This window comes from Teleopsis dalmanni, chromosome X, assembly GCF_002237135.1.
Source record: "Teleopsis dalmanni isolate 2A chromosome X, ASM223713v2, whole genome shotgun sequence".
NCBI lineage: Eukaryota > Metazoa > Arthropoda > Insecta > Diptera > Diopsidae > Teleopsis > Teleopsis dalmanni.
Genome location: NC_051848.1, coordinates 60215658 through 60231019, shown reverse-complemented (window position 1 = coordinate 60231019; position 15362 = coordinate 60215658). Strand labels below are relative to the sequence as shown.

Below are 15362 nucleotides of genomic sequence, written 5' to 3'. Positions count from 1 at the left end.
TCGTGCCCTTGTTCAGATTCCATGAAAAATTTTTTTTTGATTATTTGGTAGATACATTGGAAAACACAAATATTCTGTACAAAATTTCATTTAAATATTTTAATATATCAGTTTTAATTCTCTATCAATAGTGTAAATAGTATATGCAGGGTTATTTATTTAGTTCACATACGTTTTCTAATAATAATAATAATGAAATAGTTATATTAATACTTTTTATAATTCTTTTATTGAATATAACAATTGTTCCCAAAAAACACATTTGCTCCTAAATTACTCTGGAGTTCCACATGTCACTCTATACTGTATATTTCTATTAATGACTGCATAGAACCGAGTTAAATGCGACTTAATCTTTTAGTAATCTATTCTTTCTTATAAAACTTCTGTTGCATAAAAAATTTATTACAACATAATTGCATAAATAATTATATTATCAATATAAAACTTATAACATATATAATAACGAAATAAACTAAATATTTTAAAATTAATTTATTAAACATATATATTATAATTTTGGTGATTCTCTAATTTTTACAGAGCGTCGTGCTGGAAGGTAAATATTGGAAACGACAAGTCGCTGTAATTCAAGCAGAATACAGGAAATGGAGACTCAATTCAAAATCCAAAGCCAGTGGATGTTTGACCTACGACAGTGTGAGTAAAATATATAATATACTTATATTGTATATATACATTTATAAATAAAACTTAAGTATTTCCGATCTACAATTTTAAATAATAAAATTATTTTAAAAAATAAAATATGTTATATATATTTTTAAGCTAAGAAATATAGTAATTTTAAAATTCCCATGAACCTTGTATGTGCAATAATATAAGAAAAATTATACTAGGCAAATTATACAAGGCATCTCTTTCAATGTTATAGTTGCAACCTAACTTATGAACGTGATAGTTGATAATTGATAAAGCTTCGATATTTTAAAAGCTCTTATAAAACTTCATATAGACATGTTAAAAAGAGTGTTAAGCGGTACTTGGAAGTCGATAAATACAAGTAACTATGAGAGGTAGATCATGCCTCTACTGAACCCCAAAAACTTATGGAAAAGTATTAACCAAATTAAATTACCTAAATTCGACGGACTGGATTTAATCTTTACTCTTCTATACTAGAGGTAGCGAAAAGGCGGAAAACCGCTAATTAAGGTACATGGGAGTTATCTAATGGCCCGCCACTGTCACCAACCAACCAACCATTAACCGAAATAAAGCATGTAAATCAGAAGTCTATCCTAAAAGTCTCGTCGTCTCAGAGATTTGCTTCTCTATTGTAGTGCGATTTGTAAAATTTGGTGGTTTTCAGTTAATGTTATTACTCTTTTGTTTTATATATCAATTGTATAGTATTTCCTTATTTTATTTACTATTTAATATTCTTATTATGTATATTTCCTATATAATTTTTGTATCTATACGTAACAGTTTGATACACAATAGGCACCTATAGCCCAATAAAAGTTAGTTTTTATTTTTGCAGTAGTTTCTATCTACTGCAACAAAAACCACAGCGTTAAACTTTAACCCACTAAAACCACTTCTTAGGAATCAATGGAGAAGATTTTCACCCCATTGCGGAAACTTCACTTCAGTAATTAAGAGAGATTTGGTCAAAAGGCTTGATACCTAGAAGTCTAGGTTTATCTAAGTTAGAAAGCATGGGCGTGGCACAGATAGACAGTGGTCTATTGCGCAAGCACGGGGGTGGGTTAATAATAAACTCTAACAGCAAGTTTACGAGAGTCACGGTTGTAGAGCGGATATAAATGATGACTGGGTTCTAAAATAATTACAAAATGCACGGGTGTGTGTTGAAAATAAAATGGTACTAAAAAATTTTTGAATATATTGTCACTGGTTGCTATATCTCAATAAAATCCTCCAATAAAGTAAGCGATTAAAAGGGATTTGATAAAACTTTATATATATCTACAGATCATAGTTTTGTTTTAATAAAATAGCTTTATAGTAATACTAATTACTAATACAATAAACTTATTAAGAATAAAGAGTTAAAGGAAATCATCAATATATACAACTTAAGGATACATATATCACGTTCCTTCATGCTTATCCAGCTCATTGCAGATGCTCCGAAATTGTGAATAATGTTGAACTAAAACTAAGGAGGAGAATTAATTAAACTAATTAAGGAGAATTTGACCTTGTTCGATTTCACATGTTTATTAAGAGACTACATTAATTAATTAAATTAATTAATTAATTAAACTAATTAAGGAGAATTTGACCTTGTTCGATTTCACATATTTATTAATAGACAGACACCTAAACTTGTTCACATTTAGTTTTTAAAAAAATTTTAAAATAGAAATAGATCTTAAATTAAACTACATTGTTCTTCATATATATAATTTAAAAGACATTTATTTGTTTTAATAAATTTTAAAAAACAATTGTGCATTTTCATATATCAATTTGGTTTTTTTTTCTCAATATTCAATTCTAACTGACTTAACCAGTTACTTCCTCAGCAATTACATATTATCCAACTACTTTTTCGTATATGAAATATGTGCGTTTGTACGTTTATTGATAGGAACTTTTAAGATTGCAATTAAATTTTCTCGCTCATATATTTTGTAGAGCTCTCCATTTCTTTAAACTGTACTAATATGACCATATATGTGAATATGGCTGTAAAGAGCTGGAAAAATTAACAGAATCTTAAGCAAATCATTTTTCAGAAGTACTTATCCGTATTATAGTTACCTTAAATAATGTACTCTTATCAAGTGAAAAGAAACCATAGGCTGTCAATATCGGTTTCGGGCGCAAGTTCTTTAATAAAAATTTCTCTATCTGTAAAAAAAAGAAGAAATTACATAAAATATTTTTTATTTCACAAAAAAAAAAAAATTACCATCTTTTCGATACCGGTGCCGGTACGTGGAACATTTGATAAAATTTTGGATGTTTTATTTGCCTGTAAAAATAATAAATTAAGAAAAAATATTACAACAAATTCTTTATAAAAAAATATATATGGGATAATAATTCAACATTTGTTTAATATTTTTTAATATATTCTATATTTCAACTCTCCTCTAGAGTCTTCAGAAGGATCACGATCTAACATAAATTAATATTAATAAAACTGTATCTACATCATCCTCTTTATTCTATTGTCTATATTATTGTTGGGATAATAAAAAGTGTTTCTTTAGTGAAAATTTAAAATAATGTTTTTAAATTTATATTAATTTTTTTAATTTTAAAAATAAATGAGGAGTTTTTATGGTAGAACATAATATCTTTTCTCTTAATAAACTCGGATTCTTTTTTAATATCTTATTTCAAACGCTTTAATATCTGATAGTAGTGATTCGAACCAATCTTTTGAGCAGCAGATTACAATGAATGATATATTTGCAAACATCAAGCCTTATTATTTATCTTGACATTCTTTTATAATTTTTCGAATTTTTTCATTTTCGAAATCGTACTACATTATCATATGTTATAAAATTAACGTCTGCTGTTTCTATATAGCCATGTAAGTGAAGATTTGATAAATTACTTATTTGGTCACATAAATCCTTTGCTTTTAAACAGTGTTATATAAATGGTGTAAACCAGTAATCTAGTCAATTTTCACTTCCTTAGGGGTCTCTTGACTGCTCACATACCATCCATCCTGAATCGTTTCCATAATATCATTGATCATTTCGGCACTTGATCGAATGGAGCACGGATTGATTTTTTTGTTTTTTGGCTATAGGTGGAAAATGTCAACTGTGAAATGGAGCAATGGAATAACTTTTAACGTATAATCTTATATCTTTTATTTGAATAGTCTAAGAATGATATTTATTTGTTACTATTGATTTTAAATTAAATTTATTGATGTTGTATAAAAATCTTTTTTAAAGCTCCTCAGAAATTTAAAATCTTATTTCATAGTAATAAGATTAAACATTATACCATATTACGAACGATCAGAATATGTAAAAAACTCAGTATACGATTTGAAGTAGTTTGAAATGGTTTTCAGAAAGAAAATATGGGAATTTAATTTTTGTCTCTTACTTGCTTCTATTGGTGATGTACCCACATCACCTTGTTATTTAATAGAGAACAAGAGTTTTTTTTTTACTTATTAAGCGTTTTTAATTTTAGTTTTCTAGTATTCTATTATCTTCTTTATCTAGTTCCTAAGTTTTAATCACTTGGAAACAAAGTTTAAAGTTAGACAATACTTTCAATAAAACATTTCATCATTTTTATGTTTGTATGTGATTTATAAAAGCCTCGTACAGTCTTTAAAAAGAGAATGTAAATTACAAAATAAAAACATAGACCCATTTTTTTAAAAAATATATCCCTGCTGAAAATATGATTAAATATTTTAATAGTAGGAAATGCAAGTAACAAAAAATTTTATATATTTTTCTAAATATCTAATAAATTAGTTAATCAAGTAAAATCGTCTATATTTTTTTTGTTAACTGTTAATAAAATAAACAGTCAGAAATCGAAAGTAATTTATCCATTTTTTATATCAAATTAGTTTTTGTAAGTATTTATAAAATTGAGTTATGTGGAACTAAATCGAAACTAAATAAATTTAGATACTCTTAGATACTAATCCAATCTAGATACTCCTAAACTTCTAAGATAATTTGTTATGACAAATTAAAAATTGTATATATAATAATTTATATTATTAAAGAAAACTTTTCATGGTTTTAAAGAACCATTTTAAAAACTTCAAGTTATTAAAATTCATTATTAGTTGACAACAATCAATACTAAATTACCTCCAACGACACCGAATCCATACCCAATGCTTGAATATAAATTAATAGTGGCGATAATACAAGCAAAACAGATTTGTAAGATAAATTAATTATGATTCTTATATCCGATACATTCCATTCGTAAAGCATAAGCAATATATAAGGACAGGTTGGTACTGTACATAATACATAACAAGACTCCAAGCACATCGGTATACCATAAATAAGATTTAAACGCGTAGTGCATATAGCAATCAATTCCAAGCGTACATATAGAATCTTCCTAATGCTTTGAGTGTCTGCTTTGCCGATATGAGTTTGTGAAATCAACTTAATGAGATCAAGATTATAGACGATCAATAGTTGATGTAATATGTGTGCAATGCTGATGTAGATAGAAAGTATTAGTGTAGAAATAGAAAAGTGTATGCCGATTATAAAAAAGGTGCAGAGTATCAACGAAATCGGTACGCCAAATTCTGATAAAGTTTGTATTAAATTTATTATGAATATTAAAAAAATAGTCAGGTGCCAAAGAAACATATGTCGTAACTTTTGCGCTAATTGTAAGCCAATTTTTGTATCCACTATATGTTGACCATACTCTAAAATGGTATTCAATAGCTGTATGTGCTCCTGTTTATAAGTAAAGAAATGAGCACTTAAGGTAAGTTGTATTACAGCACATGTAATCAACTGTCCCAGTGCGAGTGTATCTCCAGTTTTGACTGTTCCGTACAAATGAAAATCACTCCTAAAAGAAAATAATATTGTCCAAATAAGAAATCCTTCGACAATACACAATGTAGCTAACGTCATCCAAAGAGTACGTCTTGCATTCGAAGCAGTGCTGACAAGTTTTTGTTCATCATTAGAGAATGTGGCTGGTAAAATTCCTATAAAATGTAGAAGCCTCAGGTAACGTTTAAAGTGTTTCCGCCACGGCATAAGCACGTTTACTAAGCGTCCATAGACGAGTTTAATCGGCTAACTTGTTCCATTTGTAATTCAAACGCAAATAAATGATGAAAATATGATAGGTGTTCAATTAAAATAAGTGCTTTGGCAGAAAGTAAATAGGTATAGTACAAGCTCAAATATGAGCAAGACGGTCATCTAGACAGGAATATAAATAATATCGCAATTACAATTACGCATAATAGTTATCAGCGAATGAAAATACTGAATGAAATTTATACTGTTTACTAATGCAAATGTCAGCAAATAAAAATAGCAAAGGAAAGTATCTACAAAATAAGACAATAAAAAGTAAATTGGATGAGTCCAACAGCACAAAAACGGAAAAAATGTTACACAAAGGATTCAAGGTTAAGCGATGAAAAATGTAGTAATGATAGTGATATGATATATACTCATACAAACTTAATTCAGTCTAAATCAATACCTTGAACCATTAATAGAATATGTGTAAAAGATTCTGAAATGCATTAATAATGAGTATATCGAGTATATCCTTATAGGTACATACTTAGAAAACAATAATAAGACTGCAACCTACAAAATCGGCCAAATTTATTTGATTAAAAAGCAAATTTTGAATGTAATTATAATTCATAGTTATAAAAATATATAGTAAAATATTAAGCAGAGAGATATTATGAGACCTGAAAAATGGAATCTTACTACTACACTACTCAATAGTCATCAATTTTTGTAATTATACTAGGTTTAGTTTCACTACACCTACCCTTCTAAATAGCTTCAACTCATATAAAGGCAAATCATAAAAGGTCACTAAAACAGCTGCACCTGAGTAATTACTCGAATGCCATTATATATTGATAGGTATTATTTTAAAATTTTCAATTTTTAAAATTTATATGTATTTATAATTAGTGGCACTATCTGTCTGTCATCCTATGAACTCATGTGCCGTTATGTTATATAAATGACTAGCATTTTTTTATCATTACTTAATAACTACTAAATGAAATTTTTTCGTCTTATTTATTTTATTATTGTAAGGTAAAGCATTGGACTTCCATCACATTATTGAATCCCTTTCTATTGAAAGTATTCGCAGTATTCGAGGACAAACTCAAAGTTAATGGTTCTTCTCCACATTTCTGATGATATTGTCTATCCTACTTTCATTTGAGGTCTTATATAACGATGTTTGATTTTGGCTTTCGTAGTGTATACTTAATAAACTGCCATTCACCTTTCTTTACTTCAATTGTTGTTTCTTTTACATTTGTTATTCTACATTATTCCCCATTTCTGATTTCCTATATCTACAATATGCGCCTGAATCGATTTGGTGCCTTTCCATGTTACCATGTTACCATGTTAAACAATGGCTCTTTTAAGCCATTCTATATTTTTCTCGAATGCTGATTTCCTATATCTACAGTATGCGCCTGAACCGATTTGGCCTCTTCCATGTTCCTATATTATATAATGGCTCCTTCAAGCTCATTAAAATGTTTATAAGCTAGTTAAATGATTAAATGATTATTAAACATATTTAAACTAAAAATAATCTTGCACCTGACTAGAAATTAATGGCACCTCTAAGAAATATACTAAATATTGATTAATACTTAAGACATAGCAAATTTATTCATTTCTTTTGAAAAAAGTGAAATATAGCCCACTTTTGAGGACAACTACAGGAACACAACGATGCGTGATAAAAGGAAGTTTTGTTAAACAAAAATTTTTTGCAAAATAATAAAGTATTATATACCAAAAACAAAATTATACAAAAATCTTGAGATGGATGCACTCTTCTAAATTAAAATACTTTGTACCATTAAGTTTTGAACCCATTTGGTATAACGACATATTCGATATCAAATGAAAAAATACTTAATCAACTAGTGTTTACTTAATTGCACCATTTGCGAAATATTGATAGTGTTTTAGTGGCTAGGAACACATCCTGTATCTCAACAAATGTAGAAAATTAACCCATCTCACACACGATTTATTCCGTTTCTGAAAACAAAAAATCCTCTCCTACTTTTATGCTACTTTTTCAGGAAACCCTGTATATATATATATAGCTAATAACGGATTTTTGTAAATTGTATTAATTATGTGCCCAATATATATATTTTTTTCTACATTTATAATTATATCATAACTATTTATTAATAAACACAAACTTTTGCGTTAAAGCTAGGGTTATATATTCTACATATTATTGATATCAATATATTAATGAATAATTAATATAAGAATTAAATTCTCGACCTTATTCAACAAATCTCTACTATATATACATTTTATTCCAATAAAAGAATATTTTTAGTGCAGTTTCAAGCACAAATAAAATACATCAGCACTTTTTTATATATTAAAATTTTAATTTTCACAAAACTTTAAGTAACAGCTAATTATTCAATATAGATATATAGCAGCAATACCAATCTATAATTTTTAACCTTATTACTAATATATACAATGGCACATAAGTAATGAAACTATGCATAAAGATATTAATATAGTTTATGTCAAAAAATGAGGTGTAAATCTAGGAAATGATGCTTTTACGATAGAGGAATTGCATAAACTGTCTAACCATTCGTCTTTTAGCTAATTGTCCCGAAACATCCCTATTAAAAAGATTCCATATATTGAGATCACTCTTTAAACCAATGCTGAGCGTGAACATAGCTCGATCCATTATTCGATCTACTTGAAAATCACAAGGCATGTGTTTAATCAAATATAACCAAACATTATAACAATCCTAGTGAGAACATTATAACAACCCTAATATAGTGAGACATGTCGTATAATAATTTTTATAAATTTATTTTTCTGATGCCATTTGTATTATAACTCCATTACTTTGACAACTCCTTATTCTGACATATTTAGTAGGAGAGTGGATATAAAAATATAGTATCAATATGTTTAAGCAAGCAGAGCTATGATATACAAAGTGTAAAGCAATAGTCATTGACAAGCATTAAGAATTTACAGCAACAACTTTTGTAAGTTCCTTATTTTCAGATTATTTAAGACAATAACTATCAAGTTGTCCGTCTTCAAATATCTTATATATAATTAGTTTTAATTTTTATGCACTTTTATATAATTTTATACAATATTATATATATATACGGACCTATTCTGTGCACTTGACAGATTTGTCAAATTTTTAATTTTTATATAGCAGAAAGTATTCTGGACAAATTTTGACAAATTTCAAAGCTCAAGTACCTAGTGCTTCTGATCACACTGTGGTATAAAGTGTTTTGTATAGAAAACTGTTCGTAATTATTCGTAACTGTTCGTAAAAAATGCTTGTAAAGAGCATATATTTTAAGTTGTCAAAAGCATTTTTCATGCATACAATTAACAATAAAAAATATGCTTGTAAAGAGCGTATATTTTAGTTAAGAATATTTGTCATACATGCAAATAATAAAAAATGCTTAAAAAGAGCATGTTATTATAGTTGTCAACAGCATTTGTAGTATTGACAACTAACAAGGAAAAGAGCTTTTTATCTATGTCACAGATGTCAATGTTTGACAAGTTTATAAAGTGCACAGAATAGGTCTAATAATATATATAAATTAATGTAAAATATACAAATTAATGTATAATATATAAATTAATATATAATAAATATATATAACATAATACATATATAATTACATAAGTGATATATTACATGTGATGTTTATATATAATTATCTAAAATTTAATATACTATTTAATTATATATAATTTTTTGTTCTGTTATTTTATTATTTTAACATTATATTTTTTAATTTTTTTTTATCTTTATTTATTCTATTAATTTGATTTTATTTTATTTTATATTATTTTATTTTGCTTTATATTACTTTATTTTGCTTTACTTTATTTTATTTTACTTTTGTTTTATTTTATTTTTTTTATTTTTTATTTATATATTATTTATAATTTTTTTCTTATATTAATTAATTTTTCATATTTTTATCATATTGCTAATATAATTACTATTATTATTTTTATTTTTGTTATTATTATTAATATGTATTATTTATTTATTTTACTGTCTTAATATATATATTTTGAATGCAATACAAACCCACCTCATTTTCGATTCCATTCGATGACATTAACACTATAAAAGCAATAAGCCACGATGTGTCCCAAAGTAAAGCTCTGACAGTACTAAAAAGTATTGCTATAACACCCTCTTCTTTAAGCTCAAATACTACGGTTATCAAAAAAAAAGGTCCAGTTGGCGCTATAAAAATGATATATGCCGCAATTATTAACAGCATAAAACCATAAGTACGATTAATTTTTTCTTGGCACAAAAGTATTAAGCGACTCCGCTCCAACAGAATGGACACAATGCAATCATGTTGCTTAGTAATTCTCTGTTTACAGTTATTGCTCACCGCGATATCAGAAGCAAAATCTCTTAATTTCTGGTTGTAGAACTCAATAGTACCACCGAGTACCATACGTATACATACATAGAAAAACATGAATACGCCACATATCGTAAAATGTATGCCATACATGATCACATAACAGCACAACACAGCTGTGGTCAAATCGGATCGCACGTACCCGTTGTAGTAATTGTAGTATGAGAATACCGATAAACAGATATATAAAATATATAAGCGATAAAAATCCTTATTAAAACGCTGCTGTAAACATTCGCGATTGAGTTGTAAAAATTTTTGCACTAAATGAGCATGTCGACAGCGATTTACGTATAAATAAATGTTACAAACGGAAAACGTAATGCAACAGAACCCGAAACCGAATACCTGATAAGTATTACCGGTTTTATTTGATCTATAATACAACAAATGAAAGGCACTGGTATCCGCTATACAGTAAAGTAGTATACAATTGCTTATAATAAGCTTTATCGTCAGCAATACCACTGCCATTATTCTGTCCAACTGCTTCACATATAACTTATTCTGCTTGTCATCATAACTAACACACAATATACCGAGACACTTGAAAGTCCACAAGTAAAGACGCAAGTCGCGATGGAAAACCATAATACTGTCAACTTGTCATGGCATGCTTGTCCTCCTTGAGTTTCAGTAAAACTGAAAAGCAAGCAGATAAATTGTATATGCACAGAGCTCAATTCACAAATTCAAATTAATAAATTAAAATTATGGGTTTGCTATGTAATTGATAGTTTGTGTCGGGGGAGAGCACTCACAATACGTCGTTTATTTTCGAAATTAACTTTTGATAACTGATAAGCAGTGCAATGTCATTAAGACGTAAGGATAATTTCAATAATAACACAGGAGTTGATATAGTTGTGTAACGAAAGAAGACACATTTCCAACATACAAATCTATCAATCCAATCACAAATAACTTTTCAAATTATCTTGTTACTTAATATATTTTCCCATAGCTTTTCAATATAGTGCTATTGCTCCCTCGTGAAATGTGAAAATACCACAAATACTTTTGACTGTAATTAACTATAACTAAAAAATATGGTTTTAATAGTCGCAATTGAAGTGGAGGCATGGCCATAGACTAATATCACAGATTTTGTTTGAGTATAAGCCTTTAAAATTAATTGCCTTTACTTTCCAAAACACCTCCGTGTAGGATTTGTTTTTGTATTATATATAACTAATCTATTCGAATAACATTAACACTCATCTTTTAAGCCCAAACAATTTCGATTAAAAGGAAATAGTTTAATTTTTTCTACCATTAAATTCGGCTAATTATAATACACAAAATATCGAGATCCTTATATATTACTATTTCAGCTTTATAGCTATTTATAAGACTGTGCAACAAAGAATTTTTTTATCTTCTTTGATTTTTCAATGGACCCAAATTAAAGGTTTGCTGATCTCAAATTTTCAACCTGTTTTCTCCAAGAGATCTGAGCTTCAGGAAATATTTTAAGAAATTCGAGTTTTATATTTTCAGTGAACTTGTAATGAATGAATATATTACCATTATTGCCTAAGGCGTTCTTTCCCAAACTTCCTTTCTTACTTCACAAAAAAATTTTTTCTTAAAATCAATCTGCGGTTGATTATATGGATGGGATAAACTTTTGTGTTAAACAAATATCTACTCTCAAGTACCGCTCAACACCTTTTTATATCCTTGATTCCTATCGCATTATCTCTAATCAACAACAAAGTCTTTAAGGAATTAATACCACTTTCCATTGTGTGACTCGACCTTTTTTGGTTAACAATAAATACATTTGCAAATTTCAGACAAAAATTAGATGTCTGAATATCATTTAGAACATTTCTTCATCGATATCTGCAATATTTATAAACACATATATATATTTATGTATATGATTGTTTAAAGATATATATAAAATATTCTCAGAAATTGTGGAATCAAAATAACGTTCTTAGCTAATTGGGGAGTATTTGTTGCTTCTTTTACTTCAACTAACTAATTGACTATATATATATATATATGACATATATATATGTTATATATATATATATATATATATATATATATATATATATATTATATATATATATATTATATATATATATAGTCAATTAGTTAGTTGAAGTAAAGAAGCAACAAATACTCCCCAATTAGCTAAGAACGTTATGTTATATATATATATATGTTATATATATATATATGTTATATATATATATATGTTATATATATATATATTTATTTTTTTTATTTATAATATTAAGTGCATTAAGTACATGCTTTTTATTGCACTATCTTAAAAACTAACTTAAAAGCTAACAAGATATTTATTCAAGTACAATTTATTTTGAAAATTACAAATAGTAGAAAATAATAAAATTGAGTTAAAAAATACAATTTTGCTATAATTTCAAATTGGATATTATTATATGATATAAAGGAAGTATAAAAATTAAACTAATATTAACATTTAATTTAAAATAAAAATAATATATCAAATAAGTTCAGTTATATATATATATGTATTGCATATATATATGTATTGTTATATATATATGTATTGCATCATGAGTAACATAGTTGTATTACACTCGTTGAATTAACTTTTTGTGTATTTTATTCTGGATAAATCGTATACTAAATGTACCCTTTTTTCTACATATATTAATAGAGTTGCAGGCAACCTATTACTTTTTGGTTAACAAAATTAAAGAATAATAGTATCAAAGTACTCGGTATCTTCCATAGTTTTAAATTCAAAAAAAGGTTTCCAACACTTTATTTAAGAGGAGTCTATTTTGTTTTAGTATATATGTGCAAATTTATTTAGATCCCAAATATCCTCTCATAAAATTTAATTTATCATATGTTAAATAAATATTTTTTTACTTACCGCTTCTCCAATATTATTGCATACAAGCGCCATTGTCAAAAACAATAAAGTGGGTAGCAACCATATTACAGATTCAATTAAAACATATGCAATACTGCGATTTCTATAATAAATATCACTCGATACAGCCATGCTATATATGCTGGACGTGATATCTAGTGTGCCAAAAAGCGCTGAAAGCAACAGAACTACACCATACGTAGTACTTATATCTTCACTGCAGAGTAATAACAATTTATCATGTAAGGAAAGTAATTTCTGCAAATGATCCATATTATGTGTGCTCAGACGACCGGGCTTCTCGAATAATAATGGTATCGATGTGGCTATATGGTTGAACAGTTCACGTATAGCTGATATAATGCAGATATAAAATGTTAATAGAAACGAAGTTAAAATGCAGCGTAATATATAGGTGATGTTTGGTATCATAATTATATCAAGGCTGGCACCAAATGAAACAAATGTCTGATAAGCGTTTAATACATAGGCTAAGCACACTGAAGTTAAGACAATTAGCAAACCCTTAGATATATCGCGTTCTTCTAACATACCACTACCGAGAAATTGAGTGCTCAATACTTGACATTGTTTAATAATGAAGAAATGTTTACGTTGCAACATTAAAAGCCAGGAATTCAGTAAAATCTGCGTTGCTGCAGCCGTCAACAGTAGAAAGTAATCATAATAACTGCCAGTTTTAGAATCGCTCTCGATATTCCTATCTCCCAAAAATAGTTCACGTTGCACTATTAATACGACAAATGCGCCAACAAATATGGTTTGCGAAATGCTATGGATCAAGTAAAATAATAATCCACCGCGTAGCACGTAGCCTTGCGCATTTTTATCGTAGGTTAATGGCAGCAAACCCAAACATTTTAAGATTCGGTAATATATATTTATGCCGAACTTCATTTTAAATTATATTCGATTAATTATTATATATATGTCGGTGCACGCTTTTACTACACTAGACGTGAATCGTTACTTCCACAGCAACGAACAGACACGTACAACTTCAGATTGAAATGATTAAAGTAACTTTTAGAGTTCATCGTAGGAAATTCGTTGCACTGCCTTTTGACAGTTGCATTACTAATTTATTGAACACAATTTACACAAACAACATAACATGTACATTGAGTATGTAGTATATTATATAGTAAAAAAGCAAAACCATTCAACCGGTGGACAATCATCAATCAACAAGCGTACGCAATTAGTTTACACAACAGAAATTTAATTCTTTACAAACATTTTAATTTATTTCCTTGCACACCATCGACGCCTATTTGCTTATTTATATAATTGAACCGTATCTCGGTGGGTAACTTCACACCTATTACACTAGTTATGAAAATGTCCTTGACATATACTATTATTATTATTGACCTAGCACTATTTCACGGGCTTCATTTATAGACTTGACTTCACGTTTTATGTTATTAATATAAAATAAATAAAAATAAAAAAAGTATTCTCACTTTTGAAACTGTTGAAATAAAGTAATTTCCGCCCAATTACTTCCAACGTGAACTAATTTCGTATCTACCACTTTGATAAAGTGGTAGATATTCCTACTGTAATTGGTAATCGACATATCAACATACTCCGATCAGTTGAATAAAAAAATGACGATATTTTTTCCTTTTAGGAAAATCTTCCTACTTCATAATGCAAGTCTAATGGTCTAATGGCCATTGTTTAGTTCCTAATCTTTCGATCCTACCTTAGAAAGTATTAACTATACATCACTCATTCTTAACTCCGATTTAAAATTTAATACTGATTATACTTCTAGGAGCACTTAGCTGTCAGGGGGTCCCATATTAGAAGACCGTTTAACCATATATATTGAAGATTCAAAAATGGGTATTTGTGTATACGGTAGAATTTTCTTACAGAATTTGAAAACATCCATGTGTTGTAAACCTCTCTATCGCAGCAAAAATTAGTTTGTTTTTGAGTGAATAATGTATTCGATTAGTATATGTACATACTAACAAACAGTTCAGCAGCTTTAATCTTTGTGTTCAGTATAATTTATGACTAGATGAATTTCTGACTGGTATGAAACATCTCTGAACACATTTCAACATTTCTCTTCTCTGGATCCGCGCTCACACATAACAGGCAATTACAAGATGTATAAACTGTCCACACGGGATGTCTCAATCGGAACATTAAAAATTTTGAACATGTCGCTATTATCATGCAAATAGTTGTTGAAATCTTCGTATATTCAGCAATTTTATATAAAATGGGAATATCAACTGATACCCAGAC

At 27.8% G+C, this 15362-nt stretch overlaps 1 protein-coding gene across 2 annotated transcripts in view; it reads left to right on the top strand.

The window, feature by feature from the left end:
• The window catches only part of LOC119687215 (protein WBSCR14 homolog), a 54473-nt gene that overhangs the window by 28497 nt on the left and 10614 nt on the right, over nucleotides 1-15362 (top strand). For both annotated transcript variants that reach the window (XM_038101467.1, XM_038101468.1), the window contains exon 4: nucleotides 544-660. In XM_038101467.1, the coding sequence (XP_037957395.1) occupies nucleotides 544-660 (117 nt within the window). The remainder of the gene's footprint in view (nucleotides 1-543; nucleotides 661-15362) is intronic.